Source organism: Talpa europaea (genome assembly GCF_964194135.1).
Source record: "Talpa europaea genome assembly, chromosome: 3".
NCBI lineage: Eukaryota > Metazoa > Chordata > Mammalia > Eulipotyphla > Talpidae > Talpa > Talpa europaea.
In genome coordinates, this window is record NC_140069.1 from 125,562,811 (window position 1) to 125,583,391 (window position 20,581).

A 20,581-nucleotide genomic window follows, 5' to 3' on the forward strand; every position below is an offset into this window, starting at 1 on the left:
GGATCTGCCTCAGAATCTTACAAAACGTGGATGTCTTTAGCCCAGCTGTGACAGACAGGACAGAAACTTCAGTGTTAAAGCTGGGAAAGTATCAGCAAACCTTATGTAACCTCGATGTTCAGCAAAGATTCCTTGGTACATGATAAACACTTTAGACTACTCTTGTTCTCAGTTTACAGATGAGGCTGGTGGTCAGACAAATGTCTGTTAAAAACCCGCTCAGAGATGGAGACCTATCTTGTGAGTCTGCTAGAAGCTCTTTCCTCAAACTGAAAAAATGTCCCCTGCTGTTTACAAGAGTTGGTCCTTTCTTACATGAAAATTACACATTGCTTACATTTTATGAGTCCAGAAAACCAAACTGCTTGACAGGTCAAAAACATCACATGCTACCCATTCACTCCCGGATTCAATAAAATCATTTCAATTCAATTCAGCTTGGCCTGAGCTGGGCCCAGAAGGAGGTCTAATGTAAGAAAATGGACCACTGAACATTATATACAAAAAATATAAATGCTGGTAATTTAATCTAAGCTTTTCAAGTTATTTGCTAATTTGTCCAATCAAACAGGACAAGATATATCAAACTGAATTAACAGAATATGTGGGCATCTTTAGCTCAAGGGATGAATGACAAACATTAATCAAAAAGAAAATGTATATACAATAGAAATAGTCCTATAAAGACAAATTGGTGGTGGTGGGAACTCAAAGGAAGCCACAGCTTCAATTATAATCCATATTCACAAACTGTCATCATTAACAAGGAGATAAAAGCCATTATAGTTAAAAGTGCACACAGTGCTAAATTTAGCAGCTGTGCAATAGCATTGAAATGCAGAATAAAAGGGAAACCTGAAGTAATTTTTGCAAGGCAAAGTAAAGAGTTTAGAATTAATATAAAAGTATAATTAACTTAGCTGGGCAAGTGAAATACTTAACACTAGCTTCAATGTACTTTAAGATAAAAATAGTCTTATTTTTCTTTATTTCATTTTTCAAATTAGGTTTTTACATAGGCCAAATAAAACAGATTATTGTGAAATTTCCACTTTATTTTTTGGAAAGATTTATTTTATTTAGTTGTGCATACAAGAACTGGGGTGTAGGCCAGAGGTGCGGGGGTGCTGTGTGTGAGAGGATTCACCAGAGACAAGAGTGGGGAGCAAAACAGGCAGATCTACTGAAATACACTGCTGAGGGGAGCAGCAGGTGATACAGGAGAGGTCTGCTGCACCATGTGGGTTAGCTCCCTGGTTGTGGATCAAACTCATGCTGCAGTGGCTGGTGATAGCTTCATAGTGCTGAGATTTTAAACCCTGTGCTACCAGGGAGGCTGCTGAAATTTCCACTTTAATTTACATGCCTAAATAGTTGTGCATATTAAAAAGGAGAACAAAGGGACATGTAACTGATAAAGTGTAAATAAACACATCTTGGTTAAAGAATAGATTCTCAGAAATGCTCTGTGTCCATAAAAATCAGATTTTTCTTAATTCTACTGATAATTCTATAACATCAGTCTAACCTGATTTCTGGATTTTTTTAATACAACAGATGGTTGAGCTGTTGTGTCTAAATATATCAGTTGCTTTGGCAATTTATTTACATGAACTTAAAATTTGAAGCCAGAACCACAATATAGCAAATAAGTAGACAACGCATTATTTTTATATTTGTCTTGGAATTTTCTAAGATGGCTGTCACTAGTGTGGGTTATTTTTGAAATTGTGTAATTTTTTTAAAGATTTATTTATTTATGTATACAAGAGCTGTGGTACAGGCCGGAGATGCGGGGGGTGAGACGATTCATCAGAGACAGAGTGGGGAACAGAACAGGCAGACTGACTGAAATATACTGCTGAGGGGAGCAGCAGGCAAGACAGGCTTTCTCTCTGGCCGGCCAGGGATTGAACTTGTGCTGCAAAGGCTACTTATTGCTTCAGAGTGCGGTGCTTAACCCCTTGCACCGCCAGGGAGGCCCTGAAATCATATAATTTTACACAAAGAAGTCTCTGTGACTCTGGTTCTTGAAATTCCAGCCAGTCTTGGACCAAAAATATGCAGTTTTAAAATACAATAATAAAATTGGGATAACTGATGATGTTTAACATATATAGAAAATTTCAAATAATGGATTTTTATTTGACTAAAATTTCTGCAAAGAGAAATATTTTGAGTTTGATTATCAAGAAAAAGAAATGTACACTATATCACTGCTACACTATTTAAATTGTGTATTAGAGCATCAGAGCACCAGATCAAGAGTGAAGATAGTGAGTACCACCATAGTAAATAAATAAATATAGAGTAGATAATGTTGTTACCAGTAGTGATTGGTTAGCCTAGGAAACAAAGACCCTCGTAAGACAGAACTTCAGGGTTCCTTATATTAGTTCCACTCTTGTTTTTGTTGAAAACATCTGATCTCTCAGTTTTGTTTTGTTTTTTAAAAACCTCATTAATCTTTTTCTGGTCTGTCTTCTTGATTAAATTTCAGCAGTATAAAGGTGAAGGTTGTGTTGACTCTAATTCTTTCTAAAAGAATTTTATTTCTAATTTGAAAATGAGGAATTACCTGGAGCAGTTTCTTAGGGTGAAGATATCATTAGGTTGCCTTCAGATTCTTTATAAAATGCTCTCATTTTTCTATTTGCATTCTTACTATCAATTCCGTATATCAACAAAGTTTATCTTATTAAAATAATTTTGAATTTTTAAACAAATCAGGGATATTAAGGACTGTTAGTGAGTGAGGACTATCTATAAAAGACTACATAGAAACTATGTAAAACACTACAAAATGATACCATTTTTAGGAATGATTGTATTTCACTGTAACATTTCTAAACTTACTGTGAATCTTTCACTGTAAGATTAAGATATATGCATAAGTCAATTATGGAAATGCATTCTTTCTTATGTTTATTCAGTATTACATCTTGAGGGTATTCTATCTAAGTCTTTTGCTAAGTCATCTTTTCAACTACATGTGAATGACTGAAATTCCATGTGTTCGGTATTTTATGAGAATAGGCCAAAATCAGTGACCTTGAAGATAGCAACGCAGGGGCCTCCCTGGTGGCCTAGGGGTTAAGTCTCAGTGCTATTACTGGTAAGGCCTGAGTTTGATCCCTGGTCAGGGAGCCAACCCACATATGGTGCAGCAGATCTATCCAGTCTTGCCTGCTGCTCCCCTTAGCAGTATATTTTGGTAAATCTGCCTGTTCTGCTCTCCACTCTGTCTCTAGTGAATCCTCTCACCCTCTGCACCTCTGGACTATACCCCTATTCTTCTACACACACACACAAAGAGCAAAGCACAAAGGCTCCAAAAAGGAAGAAAAGAGAAATAAGATGTAAAAAACAAATTATGAAGCAACATTAGGCTAATGGGTAACACAGAAAGCAAAGAGAGAGAGAAAAGACCAGAGAACTTACTCAATGAGATAACATTGGGAAACCCCTCAAATCTGGGAGAGGAACTGGATATATAAATTCATGAACCTAATAGAACACCTCATTACTAAATGCAATGAGATGCCCAGACACATTGTAGTGAAACTATTCAAAACAAAGACAGGATATTGAAGACAGTTAGGGAAAAAAAGTACAAACACATATAAAGATACTCCCATCAAGCTTTCATTAGACTTTTTGGCAGAAATTGATAGGCCAGGAGAAAAGGGAATGATATATTCAATATACTCAAAGGTAAAAAACAGCTAGCCAAGAATATTATGTCTTACAAGACACTCTTGCAGATATGGCAGAGAAATACAGACTTTCCTAAATAAACAAAAGCTGGAAGAGCTTGCCAATTCTAGGCATCCCCTACAGGAAATGTTGAAAGGAATGCTCCTTTCTAAATTGAAGTAGAGGGTCTCCCTGGTGGCAAAAGGGGTTAAGATACAACCTATGAATTTATCCACAGCCACTGCAGCAGGAGTTTGAGCCCCAGCCAGGGAGCTACCCACATGGCGCAGCAGACCTCTCCTGACTTGCCTGCTGCTCCCCTCAGCAGTGTATTTCAGTCGATCTGCCTGTTCTGTTCCCCACTCTGTCTCTGGCAAATCCTCTCACCCCCCACACCTCTGGCCTGTACCCGAGTTCTTAGATGTATAAATAAATAAATCTTTAAAAAAAATAAAATGAAGTAGAGAATATGCACAAAAATTGAATAAGGAAGTAAATAAACAGAGCCAGGAAACCAAAGGAAAATGGATAATAGCAAGCCCTTAAATATCAATAATCTCCTTAATGTAAGTGAAATGAATGCATCAATAAAATGACAGTGGCCAGAAGGATTAAAAAGCAAAACCCAATAATATGTTGCTTACAAGAGACTTGCTTCAGCTATTAAGACAAATATAGACTAAAGTCAAGTGATGGAAATTGGTACTTAAAGTCAATGGAAAAATTTAAAAAGCAGGAATTGCTATACTTATATCAGATAATAGACTTCCAGTCAAAAAAGAACAGGAGACAAAGATGAACACAATGATGAAAAGAGGATCAATACAACAGGAAGACATAGCAATTACCAATATACATGCACAAAAATATATAAAGCAAATGTTAACAGACCGAAAGGAAGACATTAGTAGCCTCACAATAGTATAGGGGACTTTCACATTTCACTTTTTGCAATGGACAGATCCTCTATACAGAAAATCACCAAGGTAAGTGGCCTTAAATAACAAATTGGGTGAGATATTTACAGAACATTTGACCCCCAAGCACTATGCTATACATTCTTTTCAAGTACTCCTAGGGTAGTTTCAAAGGCAAACCATATATTGGGATACAAAATAAGTCTAAAAATTTAAGGATATTGAAATCATATCAAACACGTTTTTGTATCAGAATAGTATGAAACTAGAGATCAAGTGAAAGAAAAAGGAAGAAAATTACAAATACAATGTTCTACAGACTAGCTATTGGAAATCAAAGGTAAAGTAAAAAAAATACTTGGAGCTGAATGAAAATAAAGAGATGAGTTATCAGAAATTATGAGATGTGGCAAAAGCAGTATTAAAAGGGTTGTTTATGAGACACACAGACCAATGGAATTGAATAGAAAATCCAGAAATAAACCCACAGATTTATGGTCAACTAATCTTTGACAAAGGAGCAAAGACTATTATGCATTGGAGCAAAGAAAGTTTGTTCAATAAATGGTGCTGGGAAAACTGGGTCGCTACATGCAAAAGAATGAAGCTTGACCACTACCTCACACCATGCACAAAAATCAACTCAAAATGGATTAAAGAACTAGACATAAGACCAGAAACCATAAAATACATAGAAGGAAATAAAGGTGAAACACTACATGATATTCACATCAAAGACATCTTTACAGACACATCACCCAAAGCAGTGATAGTGAAGGCAAAAATAAACAGCTGGGACTACATCAAATTAAAGAGCTTCTGCACAGCAAAAGAGACAGTAACAAAAACAAAGAGAAACTCCACCAACTGGGAGAACATTTTTGCACACAACACTAATGATAAAGGACTGATCACAAAAATCTGCAAAGAGCTGATGAGACTCAACAACAACAAAGAAAATAATCCAGTCAAAAAATGGGCAGAAGAGCTAAAAAGAAACTTCTCTGAAGAAGAAATGCAAATGGCCAACAGGCATATGAAAAAATGTTCAACATCCCTTGTAATCAGGGAAATGCAAATCAAAACTACCATGAGATACCATCTTACACCAGTGAGAATGGCACATATTAAAAAAACTAGCAACAACAAATGTTGGCGAGGGTGTGGAGAAAAAGGAACTCTTCTGCACTGTTGGTGGGAGTGCAAACTGGTCCAACCACTATGGAGAGCTGTGTGGAGATTTCTGGACCTACTAAACATAGAGCTTCCATAGGATCCAGCAATTCCACTCCTAGGTATTTACCCAAAGGACACAGAAACATCCATTCCAAAGAGCACCTGCACCCCTATGTTTGTAGCAGCACTATTTATAATAGCTAAGCTTTGGAAACAGCCCAAATGCCCAAAAATAGATGACTGGATCAAGAAGATGTGGTACATATATACCATGGAATATTACTCAGCATTCAAAAAAGATAAACACATGCAATTTGCAGCAACATGGATGACGCTGGAAGGGATCATGCTCAGCGAAATAAGCCAGAAAGAAAAAGAAAAATACCGGATGGTCTCACTCATAGCAGGAATCTAGAAAACTTAAATAAGGGACCAGGAAAATGAATAACTATAAGAAAGTGAAAATCAAAATCAACAAAAAACTATGAACCAGAGACACTTTTGGGGGGATGGGGGGCGGGAGGGGAGGGATTGGGGTTGGAATGGGGGGATTGCAATTGTATGGGGAATATAAAAATAAAATTTATTATTTAAAAAAAAAATAAAAATTTTAAACCTGAAAAAAAAAATAAAAGGGTTGTTTATGGCAATACAAACTACATCAGGTAACAAGAAGAATCACACACAAGAAATCTAAACTCAAAAATAAGGAAATATAAAAATGAAGAAAATCAAGTCAGTAGACATTAAGAAATAAAAATTAAAGCAGAAATGAACAAAATAGAGATCAAAAACACAGCTTGAAGATCAACATAACCACGAACTGGTTCTTTATATTTTAAAAGATTTATTTTATTTATTTATATATACAAGAGCTGGGGTGTAGGCCAGAGGGGTGTGTGTGTATGTGTGTGTGTGTGTGTGTGTGTGTGTGTGAGAGAGAGAGAGAGAGAGAGAGAGAGAGAGAAATCATCACAGAGTAGGGAGCCCAACATGCAGATCTACTGAAATACACTGCTGAGGGCAGCAGTGGGTGGGACAGGAGAGGTCTACTGTGCCATGTGGGTAGCTCCCTGGCCTGCCTGAACGGAACTCATTCTGCAGTGTCTGGCTATAGCTTCAGAGTGGTGAGACTTAACCCCTTGCGCCACCAGGGAGGCCCACAAACTGGTTCTTTAAAAAAAATTTACAAAATAGAAATACTTCAGTCAGACCATTAAGTAAGAGAAAAAAAGGTACTTAGAAACAAAAGAAGTCACGAAAGATACATAGAAACAAAGAAACACAAAACAATATTATGAACAATTACATAGCAACAAATCAGATAATCTAAAAAAAAAAAAAATGGACAAATTCTTAGAAACATAAAACATTCCATGACTGAATCAGGGAGAAATAATAAACCTGAAGAGACCCATGAGTAACAAAATTGAAACAGTAATTAAAATCCCCCCCACCCCCAAAATCCCAAAGCCAGATAGCTTCAATAGTAAATTATGCCAAAGAAGAATCAATATCAATCCTTCTCAATCTCTCCCATAAAATTGAAGAAGAGAAAATTCCAAACACATTCTATGAGGACAACACAGGCCTGATTTTGAAACCATCATGTCAAGATTTCTTTGGAAAACCCCTCTGCTATTACTTCAAGGGAAATAAAAAACAAAGGTAAGTAGCTTTGGGCAAGCTAAACCGTGCTTAATAGAATGATGTCAGCTTTCAGGTTTGGGTGATAACACATCTATCTGTAGCTGCTCCAGGTTCATTCATCCCTCCTGAGCTTCAATTTTGAAAAAACAAAAACCAAACCAAACAACCCCCAGTAGGGTGTAGGGTGGAAGATCTCCAAGCCCTGGAATCATTTTACGACTGCATTTTGGGGGTGCTTGAATGGTAAATCACACAATTGCCTTGTGCCTCAGTTGCCCCATACAGACCCTGGCGATGGTCGGAGGCATTAAATGAGAGTCTGCAGGCCTTGGAATCCTGCCTGGCCCAGAGTAAGCCCTTCCCACACTCGAGTTATCCTTATTATGTCAAGAGCTTCCCTCAGGGCGCCACTTGGCCTGTCTTTCCAAATACTAGGGTAACAAACACAAATGGCATCAGAACGTGAGGGGGCAGCGACCACGTGACCCTTCCACGAAAGCCACTTGTAGGGAGTTAGCAATAAGGCTGGGGGGAGAGAAAAGCCCCGCGCGCCCGCGGCCCGCGCGCGTTTTCCCGCCGCTCCCGAAACCCCGGCGGCGGCGGCGGGCGGGCGGGCTCGGGGGCGCTCGGGCGGCGGCGGGAGCAGCGCCTCGGGGCCGGTGAATCATCCCGGCAGACACCGAGAGCCGCGGCAGCAGAGAGCAGCGCCGAAAAATGGCTGAAGCGGGCACGGGTTTTCTGGAGCAGCTCAAGTCCTGCGTAGTTTGGTCCTGGACTTATCTCTGGACCGTGTGGTTCTTCGTCGTGCTCTTCCTGGTCTACATCTTGCGGGTGCCCTTGAAGATCAACGACAATCTCAGCACAGGTAAGGCCCGGCCGCCGGGCCGCGGCCCGCCCCTCCCCCGCCGGGAAAGTTCGTGCAACTCGCGCGGGGCCGTGGCCGGCGGGGGCGGGCGGCTGGGGGCGCGCTCGGGGACGCGCCGGCCCGCGCTCGGCCGCTCGCGGCCGCCCGCCCGGGACGCCGCGCCTCAGGCGGCCGGGGAGGCTGGAGGGCGCGCGGGGGCGGCGCGGGGCCTGCCCGGTCTAGCGGCCCCGCGGAGGAGGAGCCCGCCGGGCACACGCCGCGAGGCGGGCCCGGCCGGCGGCGACGGCCCCGGCTCGGTCCGGCTGCTGTGCGCGTGCGGGTCGGCGGCGACGGAGGAGAACGGGCGGCCGGAGCGCCCGAGTTCACGCCGTCGCCCCTCGGGGGTCTGCCGCGAACTCCGGGGGCGCCTCAGACCCACACCGCGCCCTCCTCACTCCCTCCGGCCGCGGGTGCCCGGCGTGAAGTGAAGTCCGACGAGGCGGACCTCCTTACGCCCGCGGGACTCGGCCGGCCGCGGGCGCCCCCGTGGGGTGCGGCTCAGGGGCGCCCGGGCGACACCCCCACCCCCTCTCCCGCCCCGGGGGCCATCCCGGGATCCGGGGGTCGCGACCGCCCGGGCGACGCCCTCCACCCGCTCTGGGTCGCGCGCCCCCCACCCCGGGAGGGGGCGGTGTGGCTCTGGTGTAGACGAGGCGAGGGACTCCCGAAGGTACTTTTGGGGCGGTGGATGACGTGTCAGGTTGCCAAAGGGAATGTCGAGTGACAGAGACGGAAAATCTAGAATTTATGACGGATTCAGTGATCTTACTATCCTGGTAATTAGCCATGTCCAGAGTCTTAGGTCAAGGTGGTCACATATGAAGAAGGGAGCCCCGCAGAGAGCAGCTGGAACTGGGGCCTCACACACTTGCACGCAGCCCACTGAATCGTTCAAAAAAATAACCAACAGTGACTCTTGAGAGAATTCAGAAACACAGAGTATATTTTACAGGAAGGGTTTCCGTCCATCTGGAAGTCTGCTGGTAGTTGTGAGACTCGGGTCTTGTTTTTCAGTTTCACAGTGTGTGTGTGTGTGAGTGTGATTATGTGTACATGTAATGTATTGATAATGTGTATATTCTCCCAGGTGTGTGACTTACATACTCTGGGTGCCCAGGTCAGGAAATGCATTTTGTTGTTAACTGCACTAAAACAACGTTTGCAAGACTTGGCTAGTGTATTTATTTTGTTAAATATTTGTGCTTTTAAATACTAAGCTTCAGTCATCTTGGTTACTTTAACTTCCTATTTCCATTTGTTTCAGAGTACCCCTAGGGATAGTATACACACTTTTTGGGAGGCAGGTAGGATTCTGCGCCCTCAAACTATCTTACCTCTTTAATAGGCATTGCTCAGCCCTTGCATTCAGTCATTCCAGAGACCAGGGTTTTCATCTTTTGCAGTGCTGTTTGCCACAACACTATTTTCCTTGCTTTAGCAAATGTATTTCCAAGGTATAACTCTAGTGCTAAAGTGAGGTTGTTTGAATAGATGTGGCAATGGAACCTTATGTTTTTTGGTAAGTGGGTTTAATTTTCATTGTTGGAATCTAAAAAAGTGAATGTATGTCATTTACTACACATATAACATTTTTGCTTCAAACACGATTGTATATCCCTTTTTTTAAAAAGTAAGTTAGATAATCATCCATGTGTGTCTATGTCCATGTACCCATAAGAACCACATACCAGTGTTTTATACAGAATAGGGAAGCAGAGTATGTACTGAGAAAGTGTGTAGTTTCAAAGAAAGAAAGTTATTAGGTTTTGTCCCAGTAATTTTGAATCTAGCTTTTCTTGAAAATGTCTTAGTTAACTTGTATAGGGCCATTTCTCATTTGGCCTTATTAGAGAGAAAATATGAAGGCAAACAGGCCATCTGGACTGATGAACCTCACCAGACACGTAATAGAGGGAGCCTGAGATTACTGTCCCCAGTGATGCTGGCCTTCTGTTTACAGTGTGGCTTTTGCACATTTCAGTCATAAAGGAAGGTAAAAGGAGACACACCTCTCTGTTTTTCTTACCTCTCTGCTTTTCTGTGAGAAACTGGGTGGGTGGAAGACAATGGCATCAATTATGAGCGTGAAATTATGGCAATGAACCACCCCAGAGTAGTTAGGTTTTTCAAAAGGCAATGGCAGACACCTTTTTTTTTTTCCCTTTTCAATAAAATTAAGTTGTTAAAGTTGGAAAACTGTCAAAAGATTACTATCAATTTAACCCCCTCTCCTTGTCCCCTTATCCCCTTTTAGGACAAAAATCTATACTTGAGTTAGTGAGATATCTTCCCCTCCTGCCAGGGCAAGATAGGAACTACCCTGCCCTATGGAACTTGTCCTTGGAGAGAGAGCTAAGCCCTGTGCTGTTGCTAAGCTCTGTGGTGCCTTCTTTTCCCGTGACAGTGAAGGCAAGTGTTCCTGGAGAGGCTACTGGATCTAGAGCTGTTTTTAGGGAGCTGCAGGTGGTGCACGCCTCTTCTTCACGGAAGCTTGAGGCTACCATTGTGAGGTAGCCAGAAGTCAGGGCTTTTTAACACAGGCCCAGTGCTGCACTTCTAAGGTTTTGTAATCTGGTAAAAATGTTCCAGACTCATTTTGGGTATCTACAATACTTGGCATGTTCTTAATATCTTGATAACTTGTGGCAACTTTAGTATTCTGTCTTTGTTTGACCATATTTTGTGGTAAATGTGCTTAACTCAACTAGTTTTTTTTCATTTCTTGAATGCTTCTCATGCATAAGGCACAGTGACAGGTGCTGTGATGAGAAAGATAAAAACATTTGTAAAACTCAGGCTAAATAAGGAGTTTATAACAGGGGTACAGCTTCCCATGATGCAAGGTAGAATGGGGCACGGTGATAGGAGCTTCCTTTGAACTGAGCCTTGGAACCTGAGAATTCCATGGTCCTGAGTTGGGGAAACATTGGAATGAGCCTTCCGAATAAAGCCATGAAGACGTGAAAGTGCAGGTCAGTGCACTAAGAAAGTGGGGGCGGGCCTCCCTGGTGGCGCAAGGGCTTAAGCACCGCGCTATGAAGCCATCCACAGCCTCTGCAGCATGAGTTTGATCCCTGGCCTGCCAGGGAGCAACCCACATGGTGCAGCAGACCTCTCCTGTCTCGCCCGCTGCTCCCCTCAGCAGTGTACTTCAGTCCCTCTGCCTGTTTTGCTCCCCACTCTGTCTCTAGTGAATCCTGTCATCCCCCGCATCTCAGGCCTGTGCCCCAGCTATTGTATGCATAAATAAATGAATATTAAAAAAAAAGTGGAGGAAATACAGTTGAAAGTGGTGTATGTGTCTCTCTGTATACATGTTTTATAGCTTCTGCTATATTCTAGCTCCTTGTTTTCTAGTATAATTCCTTGCATACGGTAGATCCTTACCATTCATTGGATCAATGAATCCAATTTATTGTATACCCAGTGAATTGAGATTGAAAGAGTGGGAATTAATCAAACAGATTACTAAATTTGTACCTCCTCTAAGTCTTCAGCTTTAGATGGAGGTCGGAAGCTGTCAGAAAAACTTAGGAAATTCTATGATGCGTCACATGTATCTGTGGTGGTCCAGTTTATGAACACATAAAAGGACTTTTTTGTTATTGTTGCTTTGATTTTAGGCTATATCTCAGACATCTTTGTCACCCTTACTCATTTTTGGAGATGTTTCTCTCAGCCATTAGTGAAATAGTCTGAAAGATGCTTTTTTCTTAAGCTGTCAGTTTCCATATATATACAATGATAGCTATACATCCCTTATGGTTCTTTCTATTTTTAGGATTCTGCTTCAGTGTCTTGGGATAGATTTCATTATGTGTAGTGTAGAACCAAGCAAATACACAGATTTGATGAAAGTATATGTCTTTTTTTTTTTTTCTTTCCAGTTTGGACTCCAATTGTTAGTGAATTCAACTTCAGTTTTTATGTGACCTTCTTCAGTTCAAATATATTGCCCTGGCTTAAAAAGTCTGATGATCTAACCCCTTCCTACCCTTTCTTTGTGAACTTTCAGCACTCTTTCTTAGGTGGTCACCACCCTCCAGACATGTTGTGATTCAATCTAATTCTGAAACACGCCTCGTTTGTTCCTGCCTTGGGGATCTCCCACCAAGAATGTTTTCCTAGCTTGATTTTTTGCAACAGTCTTTGAAAACTGGCAACTCTGCATAAATTCATTTCCTTTGAGACACTTTCCCTCATGACCCAATTTAAAATGACTGTCCAGTCACTACAATATCACCAGATTTGTTGAATCCTCTGCATAGCACTTAGCACCATTATTGTTCTTTTTTGCTACTTGTTATCTCTCTCATAGTTGTTCCTCATGTGACTATAAACCTGATGAGAGTATGTACCATATTTGTTTTATTTTTTTCTGTCTTATTGAGTATCTCCGGGGTTTAGAACAGTGAGACTTTGACTCTAACATGTCCTCAGCATGTATTTGTTGAATGAATGAAAAGCTATTTCAGTTGGTTGTGGTGACTCAGCAGTAACATTGTCCTTTAGTGAATGGCTTTGGAACCTGACATATAGTCACTTCATATCAGATTGGGAATTGTGTTTGCTGATTCTAAATTATAAAGATTACCCTTAAATGTTTACTGTAAGGTTAAGAACCTCGTATCTGTAAGAATGGCACTTGGGTTTCTTCCAACATGGAAAAAGATTTTGTCTGTGGGGTATGGGATAATAAAAGGATTCTGATTGGGAAAGTTTCTGAACAATGTTGTCAGACAATATGCAACTTAATACAGAGAAACATAATTTGAAATGATTTGAAGTATTTAAGCACAATTTTAAGTTCATGTATTTGCATATTCCCCTTTCTAAATAGAAATGATTTCTAGGCTTACATGAGGAACCAGAGTAAAATAGTTTTAATGTAATAGAAATTTGATTTTTTGCCAATTTTCTGGAATATTTTTTTCTCCATAAAGTATATTTAGCTGTTGAAAGAAATAAATACAAGGTGTGATGCAATGGCAGGAGCATTAGATTTAAAATTAAAAGATTTGAGTTCAAATTCCAATTTTCCATCTGTTGGGTAATTTTGGACAAATGATTTGTAAGACTTTCATTTATAAAATGGATGCGGTAATTTCTGTTTTATAATAATTCTAAATAAGATAACATTTAGCATTGAGTCTTGAGTATAGCACATACATAATTTTATTTTTTTGTAAAGATTTATTTATTTATGCATACAAGAGCTGGGGTACAGGCCAGAGGTGCAGGAGGGTGAGAAGATTCACCAGAGGTAGAGTGGGGAGCAGAATAGGCAGATTGACTGAAAACACTGCTGAGGGGAGCAGCGGGCGAGACAGGAAAGGTCTGTTGTGCCATGTGGGTATCTCCCTGGCTGGCTGGGTTGAACTTGTGTTGCAGAGGCTGTGGATAGCTTCATAGTGCTGTGCTTAACTCTTTGCGCCACCAGGGAGGCCCCATCACATACATAATTTTATATGCCTGGTGGTTCTTGTCTGTTTATCTCACTCTGAACCATTGTATATTCATTGGTTAATTCATTTATCTATTGGTTTGTTTATCCATTCATTTGGAGAGGTAGGTGCCTATAAAACTGAAGTTGCATTATTCCCTTTAATTTTTACTTGGACACGGTCTCATGTCATTTGTAGTCCTCTCAGTTTCTGTGCTGAATAATTGACATCCTCTAATGTATTGCTTTATTCACTGATGCATCCACATGTATCTTTTTCTCACTATGGGCAAGGAGCATGTATGGTAGAAGTCATATCTTAAAAATAATATTGCGTGTCCATCTGTTGATTAGAACTAGGAAGGGATGAGGAGTTACCCTTTATTGAGTTTTTACACAAGCCAAGCACTGTGCTGCATACTTTCTCATTGGTCATTAGGTTTCCTGGACTTGTCCACAAAGTCTATTAATATCTTATGACAAGCAGATCTTCTTTTTGTACATGTGAAATAAAAATTGTCCAAGGCAAAATGAATACTGTTATAATACCAGTTGTGCTGTTAAAGGAAGAATACAGGAGAACACATTAAAAATATGTATTTTGATCGGAAAGCAGTGCGTGAGAGAGAAGGGCAATGTGGTAGAACCTTTTGGAAGAAACTCTTTCCTTAGTATACTCAGAAGAGCTTGAGAATGGGGACTATGACTTTTTCATCTTTGTATTTCCATCATATAGCTGTTGCTCAATGATGAAACATGAAAAGAAGATGTGAATTACTCTGTTTTTTTTTTTTTTTTTAAGATTTATTTATTTATTTATACAAGCACTGGGTACAGTCAGAAGCGTGGGAGGGTGAGAAAATTCACCAGAACCAGAGGGGAAAGCAGAGCAGGCAGACTGATGAAATCTACTGCTGAGAGGAGCAGCGAGTGGCAGGAGAGGTCTGCATGCCATGTGGGACCCTTGACAGCAGCCCAGGATCCAACCGGTGACCTGGCACTGCAGAGGCTGCAGGGATCGAACCGGTGCTGCAGAGGCTGCGGGCAGCCTTGCAACCCAGTGCTCAACCGCTGCGCCACCATGGAGGCCCCTACTCTGGGTGTTTTAAGACTTTCCCACATTGATGGCTCTGATGGTCATTTTCTTTTTCTTTTTTTTTTTAAGATTTATTTATGCATATTGGGCCTCCCTCCCCGGTGGCGCAGCAGTTGAGCGCTGGGTTGCGAAGCTGCCCGCAGCCTCTGCAGCGATGGTTTGATCCCCGAATGCTCCCTGGCCACCGGAGGAGGGTCCCACATGGCGTGCAGACCTCTCCTGCTGCCCGCTGCTCCCCTCAGCAGTGTACTTCGTCAGTCTGCCTGTTCTGCTCTCCACTCTGGCTCTGGTGAATTCTCTCACCCTCCCGTGCTTCTGACTGTACCCAGTGTTTGTATAAATAAATAAATAAATAAATAAATCACTAAATAAATAAATAAATCTTTAAAAAAATTAAAAAAAAAAAGATTTATTTATGCATATAGGAGCTGGCATGTAGGCCAGAGGTGCTGGGGTGAAGGTGGGGGAGGATTCACCAGAGACAGAGTAGGGAGCAAATCAGGCAGATCTACTGAAAACCACTGCTGAGGGGAGCAGTGGGTGAAATAGGAGAGGTCTGCTGTGCCATGTAGGTTAGCACCCTGGCCAGGGTTTGAACTCATGCTGCAGTGGCTGCCTACAGCTTGATAGCATTGAGACTTTAAACCCTGTACCACCAGGGAGGCCTGTGATGATCATTTTCTTATTTTACTTCACCAGAGGGGTATTGCTGATACCCAGCACTTCAGGCAAAGTTTATTATTTGACTCACAACTGAAAGTAAGTGAGGTAAAAGGATTCTTTTGAGGCAACTGGGGCAAGAGTTCAAAGAAAGACAAGAGAGGAAAAGTGTTCCTGCGTGTTTAGAGGGGGTGATTGCTCAAGATGCAAATAATGGTGAAATTGAGAGCAGGAAAGCACTCAGTGGAAGAGGGGATAGTGTGGTATAAGTGTGGCTGATCAGCTGGGTCCAGACAGCTCAGTGATTGTCTAGAGGTGTTGCTGGAATGGACTGACAGAAAGTGTGTGCAAGTGGACAAATACCATAACTTTAAGGAGTGTTTATACTTCCTAAGTAGACTGTAATAGGCACCACCCTGGGCATTCTGTGAATATTTTTGTGGTTGAGATGGTTGTTTTTGGCTTCCCACTTTGGTCAAGAGTTAGTACATTGATAGGAATGCAACTTCCATAGGAGATAATAAAACAAATGAGAAAGTGCATTGTAGGCTGGGAACTACTCTTTAAACCTAAGACATTACGGTAGGTTGTTTCTCCACAAGGCTGTATTCTGTGGGTTTTGTCTCTCACAGTGAAGTGATGTGTTATAGTATATAATAGGAACTAGTTTATCCTGGATATTCTTTCTAAAGAATATTAAAAAATCATACTAAGCAAGATAATGAGTTTCTAGACTATTTAGAACTATACTATTGAATATCTGTTTGTTGTAAATGTGAAATAATATTTATCAAGATCCTTATTGTAATGTATATGATGTTTTTATACCTATCTATAAAGAATTTTGAGTTCTCCAAAAGAGAAAGAGTATATAACGTAATTCCTTTTTGGTATTATAATGGATATGACAGTTGTTCTTTCCAATCATTCGAATAAAGCAGGCATTCCTGCTCTTCCTACTGTTCTAAAATAAGAAACTGACAGGCCCAGTAACTCTGGCAATATTTTATATTAGCTGTACCTCTGGCCAGAGGAATCATTGTTTAATTATTTGCACTTACTAAATCTTTCAGTAAAATATGGCAACATTTATCTGAGAGACCATCTTTTTTCCCTCTGAATTTTAGGAAACTGGAAGTGTTGTAGTTACAAGCACATTCTGTGGAGAATCCTATCATGTGTTTCTTAAGTTGATCTTCAAATCTAATAAAGAATCTTGGTTAAGTATCAGTTTTTTTCTGAAAAATTGAGCAAGCCTATAGAGGACTTTAAAGGAATGTCTTAAGTCAGTGAGTGGGGACTATTTTTTTTAAATAAAAAAGTTTAACAATTTAAAATAGTACAAATAGCTGAAATACTCTGAGTCATAAATGTCTTTTTAAAAATATGTCCATTTGTATTTGGATTTATGTATGACCTAGAGTTAGAGAAGTTTTGTTTTGTTTTAAGTCAGTTGTAATACTATTCTGAAAGGTTACTTAATTAGCAATTGGTTATTGTAGAATATATATGCATATATATATGTGTGTGTATTTTTGTATACACATACAGCATATATATATGGTGAAATTATACCACCATTACATATATATAGTGATATATATATATATATATATATATATATAGTGGAATACCTATAGTTCTCTCTGTTAAGCTTTTCCAGTTTTTAGAATCTTTCTGTTAGGAATAAGAAAATGAAATTTACATCCCTACCAAATTGATCTTTTTCATTTGTTTGACAGATGCTATTTATTGAATATTGATAATAGATCTAATAATCCTTGTGGCTGTTTTGAAATTTACTGCACGCACTTGACTATGTTACTGCCTTTTCTGTGACATACATTTAGATTCTTATAGTGTCACATCGTAAGAACTGTGGTGATCTGGTTTGTGCTTTTCTGGAGGGGAAGGGTAGTATCTGTCCTCTATCATTGATATATTTTATTTAAAATAAAGTAATACAAATTATATTTTTCATAGTTCAGACTCAGAGTACTTGACGTTAGAGAGAAACTATTCTTGGCTTATTTGGCTCTTCTAGCAAAGAGAATTTTTTATTTATTTGTTTATTTATATTTACATCATTGTTCATTTTTTAAACAATGTTTGCTCCGCCCCCAGCCCCCACTGGTATAGTCCCATAGAATTTCCTTCACCAGTTCACCTGTGCATCATCACCACAGTCCCCTGTGCTCCTCCCTCCCTCCATCTGATCCCACTCCCTTCTCCTTCCCTGCACAATGTCTCTGGTTTATAATTGTTTGTTTTTGCTTTGTTTTGTTGTGTTTTGTATTGTTATTATTTTTTTCCCCTGATGTCTTATTTGGTTTCCTATATTCCTCATATAAGTGGAACCACCCTATATTTTTCTTTTTCCTTCTGACTTATTTCACTGAACACAATTCCTTCTAGCTCTATCCATGTCGCTGAGAATGGCATTAGTTTATCTTTTTTGATGGCCAAATAGTATTCCATTATGTATGTATACCACACCTTCTTGATCCAGTAATCTATTTTTTGGGCATTTGGGTTGTTTCCAGGTTTTACCTATTATAAATAATGCTGCAATAAAGGTAGGGGTACAGGTATTCTTTTGACTCAGTGTTTTTGTGTCCTTTGGGTAGATCCCTAGGGGTGATCTGGGTCATATGGTAGCTCCATTTTTAGTAGACTGAGGAACCTCCATGCAGCTTTCCACAATGGTTGGACCAGTTTGCACTCCCACCAGCAATGTAGTAGAGTTCCTTTTTTACCACATCCTTGCCTACATTTGTTGTTGCTAGTTTTCTGATATGTGCCATTCTTACTGGTGTAAGAATGGTGGTTTTAATTTGCATTTCCATGATTATAAGGGATGTTGAATATTTTTTCATACGCCCATTGGACATTTGCATTTCTTCAGAGACAATGTTTTAAATTACACCTTTACAATTGAGAGATAAATTGTGAGAAGCTAATTATAATTTTTAAGTATTAGAAACTTACTTCTCAGTTGTGTTTTCTCTAAACTGAAAGTTGTATTTGCTTTACCACTTAGTGAAGGTCTGAAAATGCAACATTAAAAAAAGACATATAGCGAATCTAATCAGTTGGAGAAAGTCCTTATGCTAAGAACATACTATTCCTTTTATATTATTTGAACAATCAGCTTCTTTCAAGGGAAAGTAGAGGTAATGTAACATACCACTTCTTAAGTTTAAGCAAAGATATGCAGCTGTTAGTTACTTTGGAGCATAAAAGTATTCCTCAAAAATGTTAAGTTTTTATACCAGTTACTTTTTATTGCTTGCCTGCAGAAAATAATATTTATTTCTGGTAGAATTAAAAGATGGCTAAAGGAACTATAATTCTTGAAGATGAGCATTTTCAGCTTTAACCATAAGAATATATGTTATGGAGAAGAGTAGTAATGAGATACTTAACCAGAGATAAGGCAGACAACATGTTATTGTTCAGGCTAGATAGGATCTAAACTCAAAGCTTGCAAGAAAACTGTTCAGCTGCTAAAGAGAAAACAAAGATTTATTATTATTCAGGCCAAAGGGAAAACGTAAATGATTTATAAGTGCAATGATTATAAGGTGGGAACTAGCTGTGGGAATAGTATTGTGGGACAGTGGTTGTGCCAGGGAAGGCTTTTTCTTCCCTGACCTGTCTTGACTATTATGGCTATCCCTAATAGTCTCACTCATTTTCTAGCAATAAACATGACTCAGAAGTAAAATATAAAGTTCTTTTTTAATGTATACACTGTGTTTGTAATGTCTGCATAAACAAAAGTATAAAAATATTTATACATTAAACAGTATCTTGTTAGTGTATTGTATTCTTTGTAATCATTTATTATTTTGACTAAATTATATTTCATTACAAATATGCTATTGATTGTAAATGCCTTGATGCTTGACTTTATGGAACTCTCTTTTTAGCATTGACTAGCCAGACAGAAAATTGAAAAGTGCAGCTAAATGGTATCAATCCTTTCAAATTGATTTATTTACTGTATTTCTTTCAGTAGCTTTGGCAAAATTTACATGTCCTCCTAGGCAAGAAGCCCAACTGTATTTGTGAAAAGACAGAGTTTTCACTTTGCATTTAAATGGAAGTATTCTCTCCTACTCAGGGCACATTTTTTTGCACGCCTTCCTCCCTCCCTCCCTCACCTCACTCCCTCACCTCACTCCCTTCCTGATTTATTTTATTTTTATGCACACAAGAGCTGGGGTACGGGCCAGAGGTGTGTGTGTGTGGGGGCAGTGGGGTGAGAGTATTCACCAGAGACAGAGTGGGGAACAGAACAGGCAGATTGACTGAAACACACTGCTGAGGGGAGCAGCGGGCGAGTCAGGAGAGGTCTGCTGTGCCATGTAGTTGCTCCCTGGCCAGGATTGAACTTGTGCTGCAGTGGCTGTGGTTAGCTTGTGTCTTAACCCCTTGATAGGTTGCATCTTAACCCCTTGCGCCACCAGGGAGGCCCCTGCACCCCTCCTTTCTCAGACATATTGGAGAACAAGAAATTCCTTCTTGCAGACCAGTGTTATATGTTGATGAATTCCTTTTTCTAATTTTCTTATAATAGGAAGTTGTAAATTATCTAAAATGGCGTGGTAGACTTCTTATATTAGTAAAAACTTAAGGTATGTTGGACCTCCCTGGTGGCGCAGGTGGCGCAGCGGTTGAGCGCTGGGTTGTGAAGATGCCTGCAGCCTCTACAGCGCTGGTTCGATCCCTGGCTGCTCCCCAGCCACCGGAGGAGGGTCCCGCATGGCGTGCAGACCTCTCTTGCCGCCCGCTGCTCCCCTCAGCAGTCTACTTCGGTCCTTCTGCCTGCTCTGCTCCCGGCTCTGGCTCTGGTGAATTCTCTCACCCTCCAGCGCTTCTGACTGTACCCAGTATTTGCATAAATAAATAAATAAATAAATCTTAAAAAAAAAAAACAAAACAACTTAAAAAAAAACCCCAAAACTTAAGGTATGTTACTTTTAGAAATAAGGTGGGTGTTAGTCATGACGTGATACAGTGTTGCAAAAAAAATC

The 20,581-nt window shown here is 40.2% G+C and overlaps 1 protein-coding gene across 5 annotated transcripts in view; it reads left to right on the forward strand.

Moving 5' to 3' along the window:
• Window positions 1-8,153: 8,153 nt before the first annotated feature.
• ST7 (suppression of tumorigenicity 7) overlaps window positions 8,154-20,581 on the forward strand; it is a gene marked incomplete at both ends in the record, with an annotated part of 223,862 nt that continues 211,434 nt past the window's right edge. For all 5 annotated transcript variants that reach the window (XM_084230815.1, XM_084230816.1, XM_084230818.1 and 2 more), the window contains one exon: window positions 8,154-8,304. In XM_084230815.1, coding sequence (XP_084086941.1) covers window positions 8,154-8,304 — 151 coding nt within the window. The remainder of the gene's footprint in view (window positions 8,305-20,581) is intronic.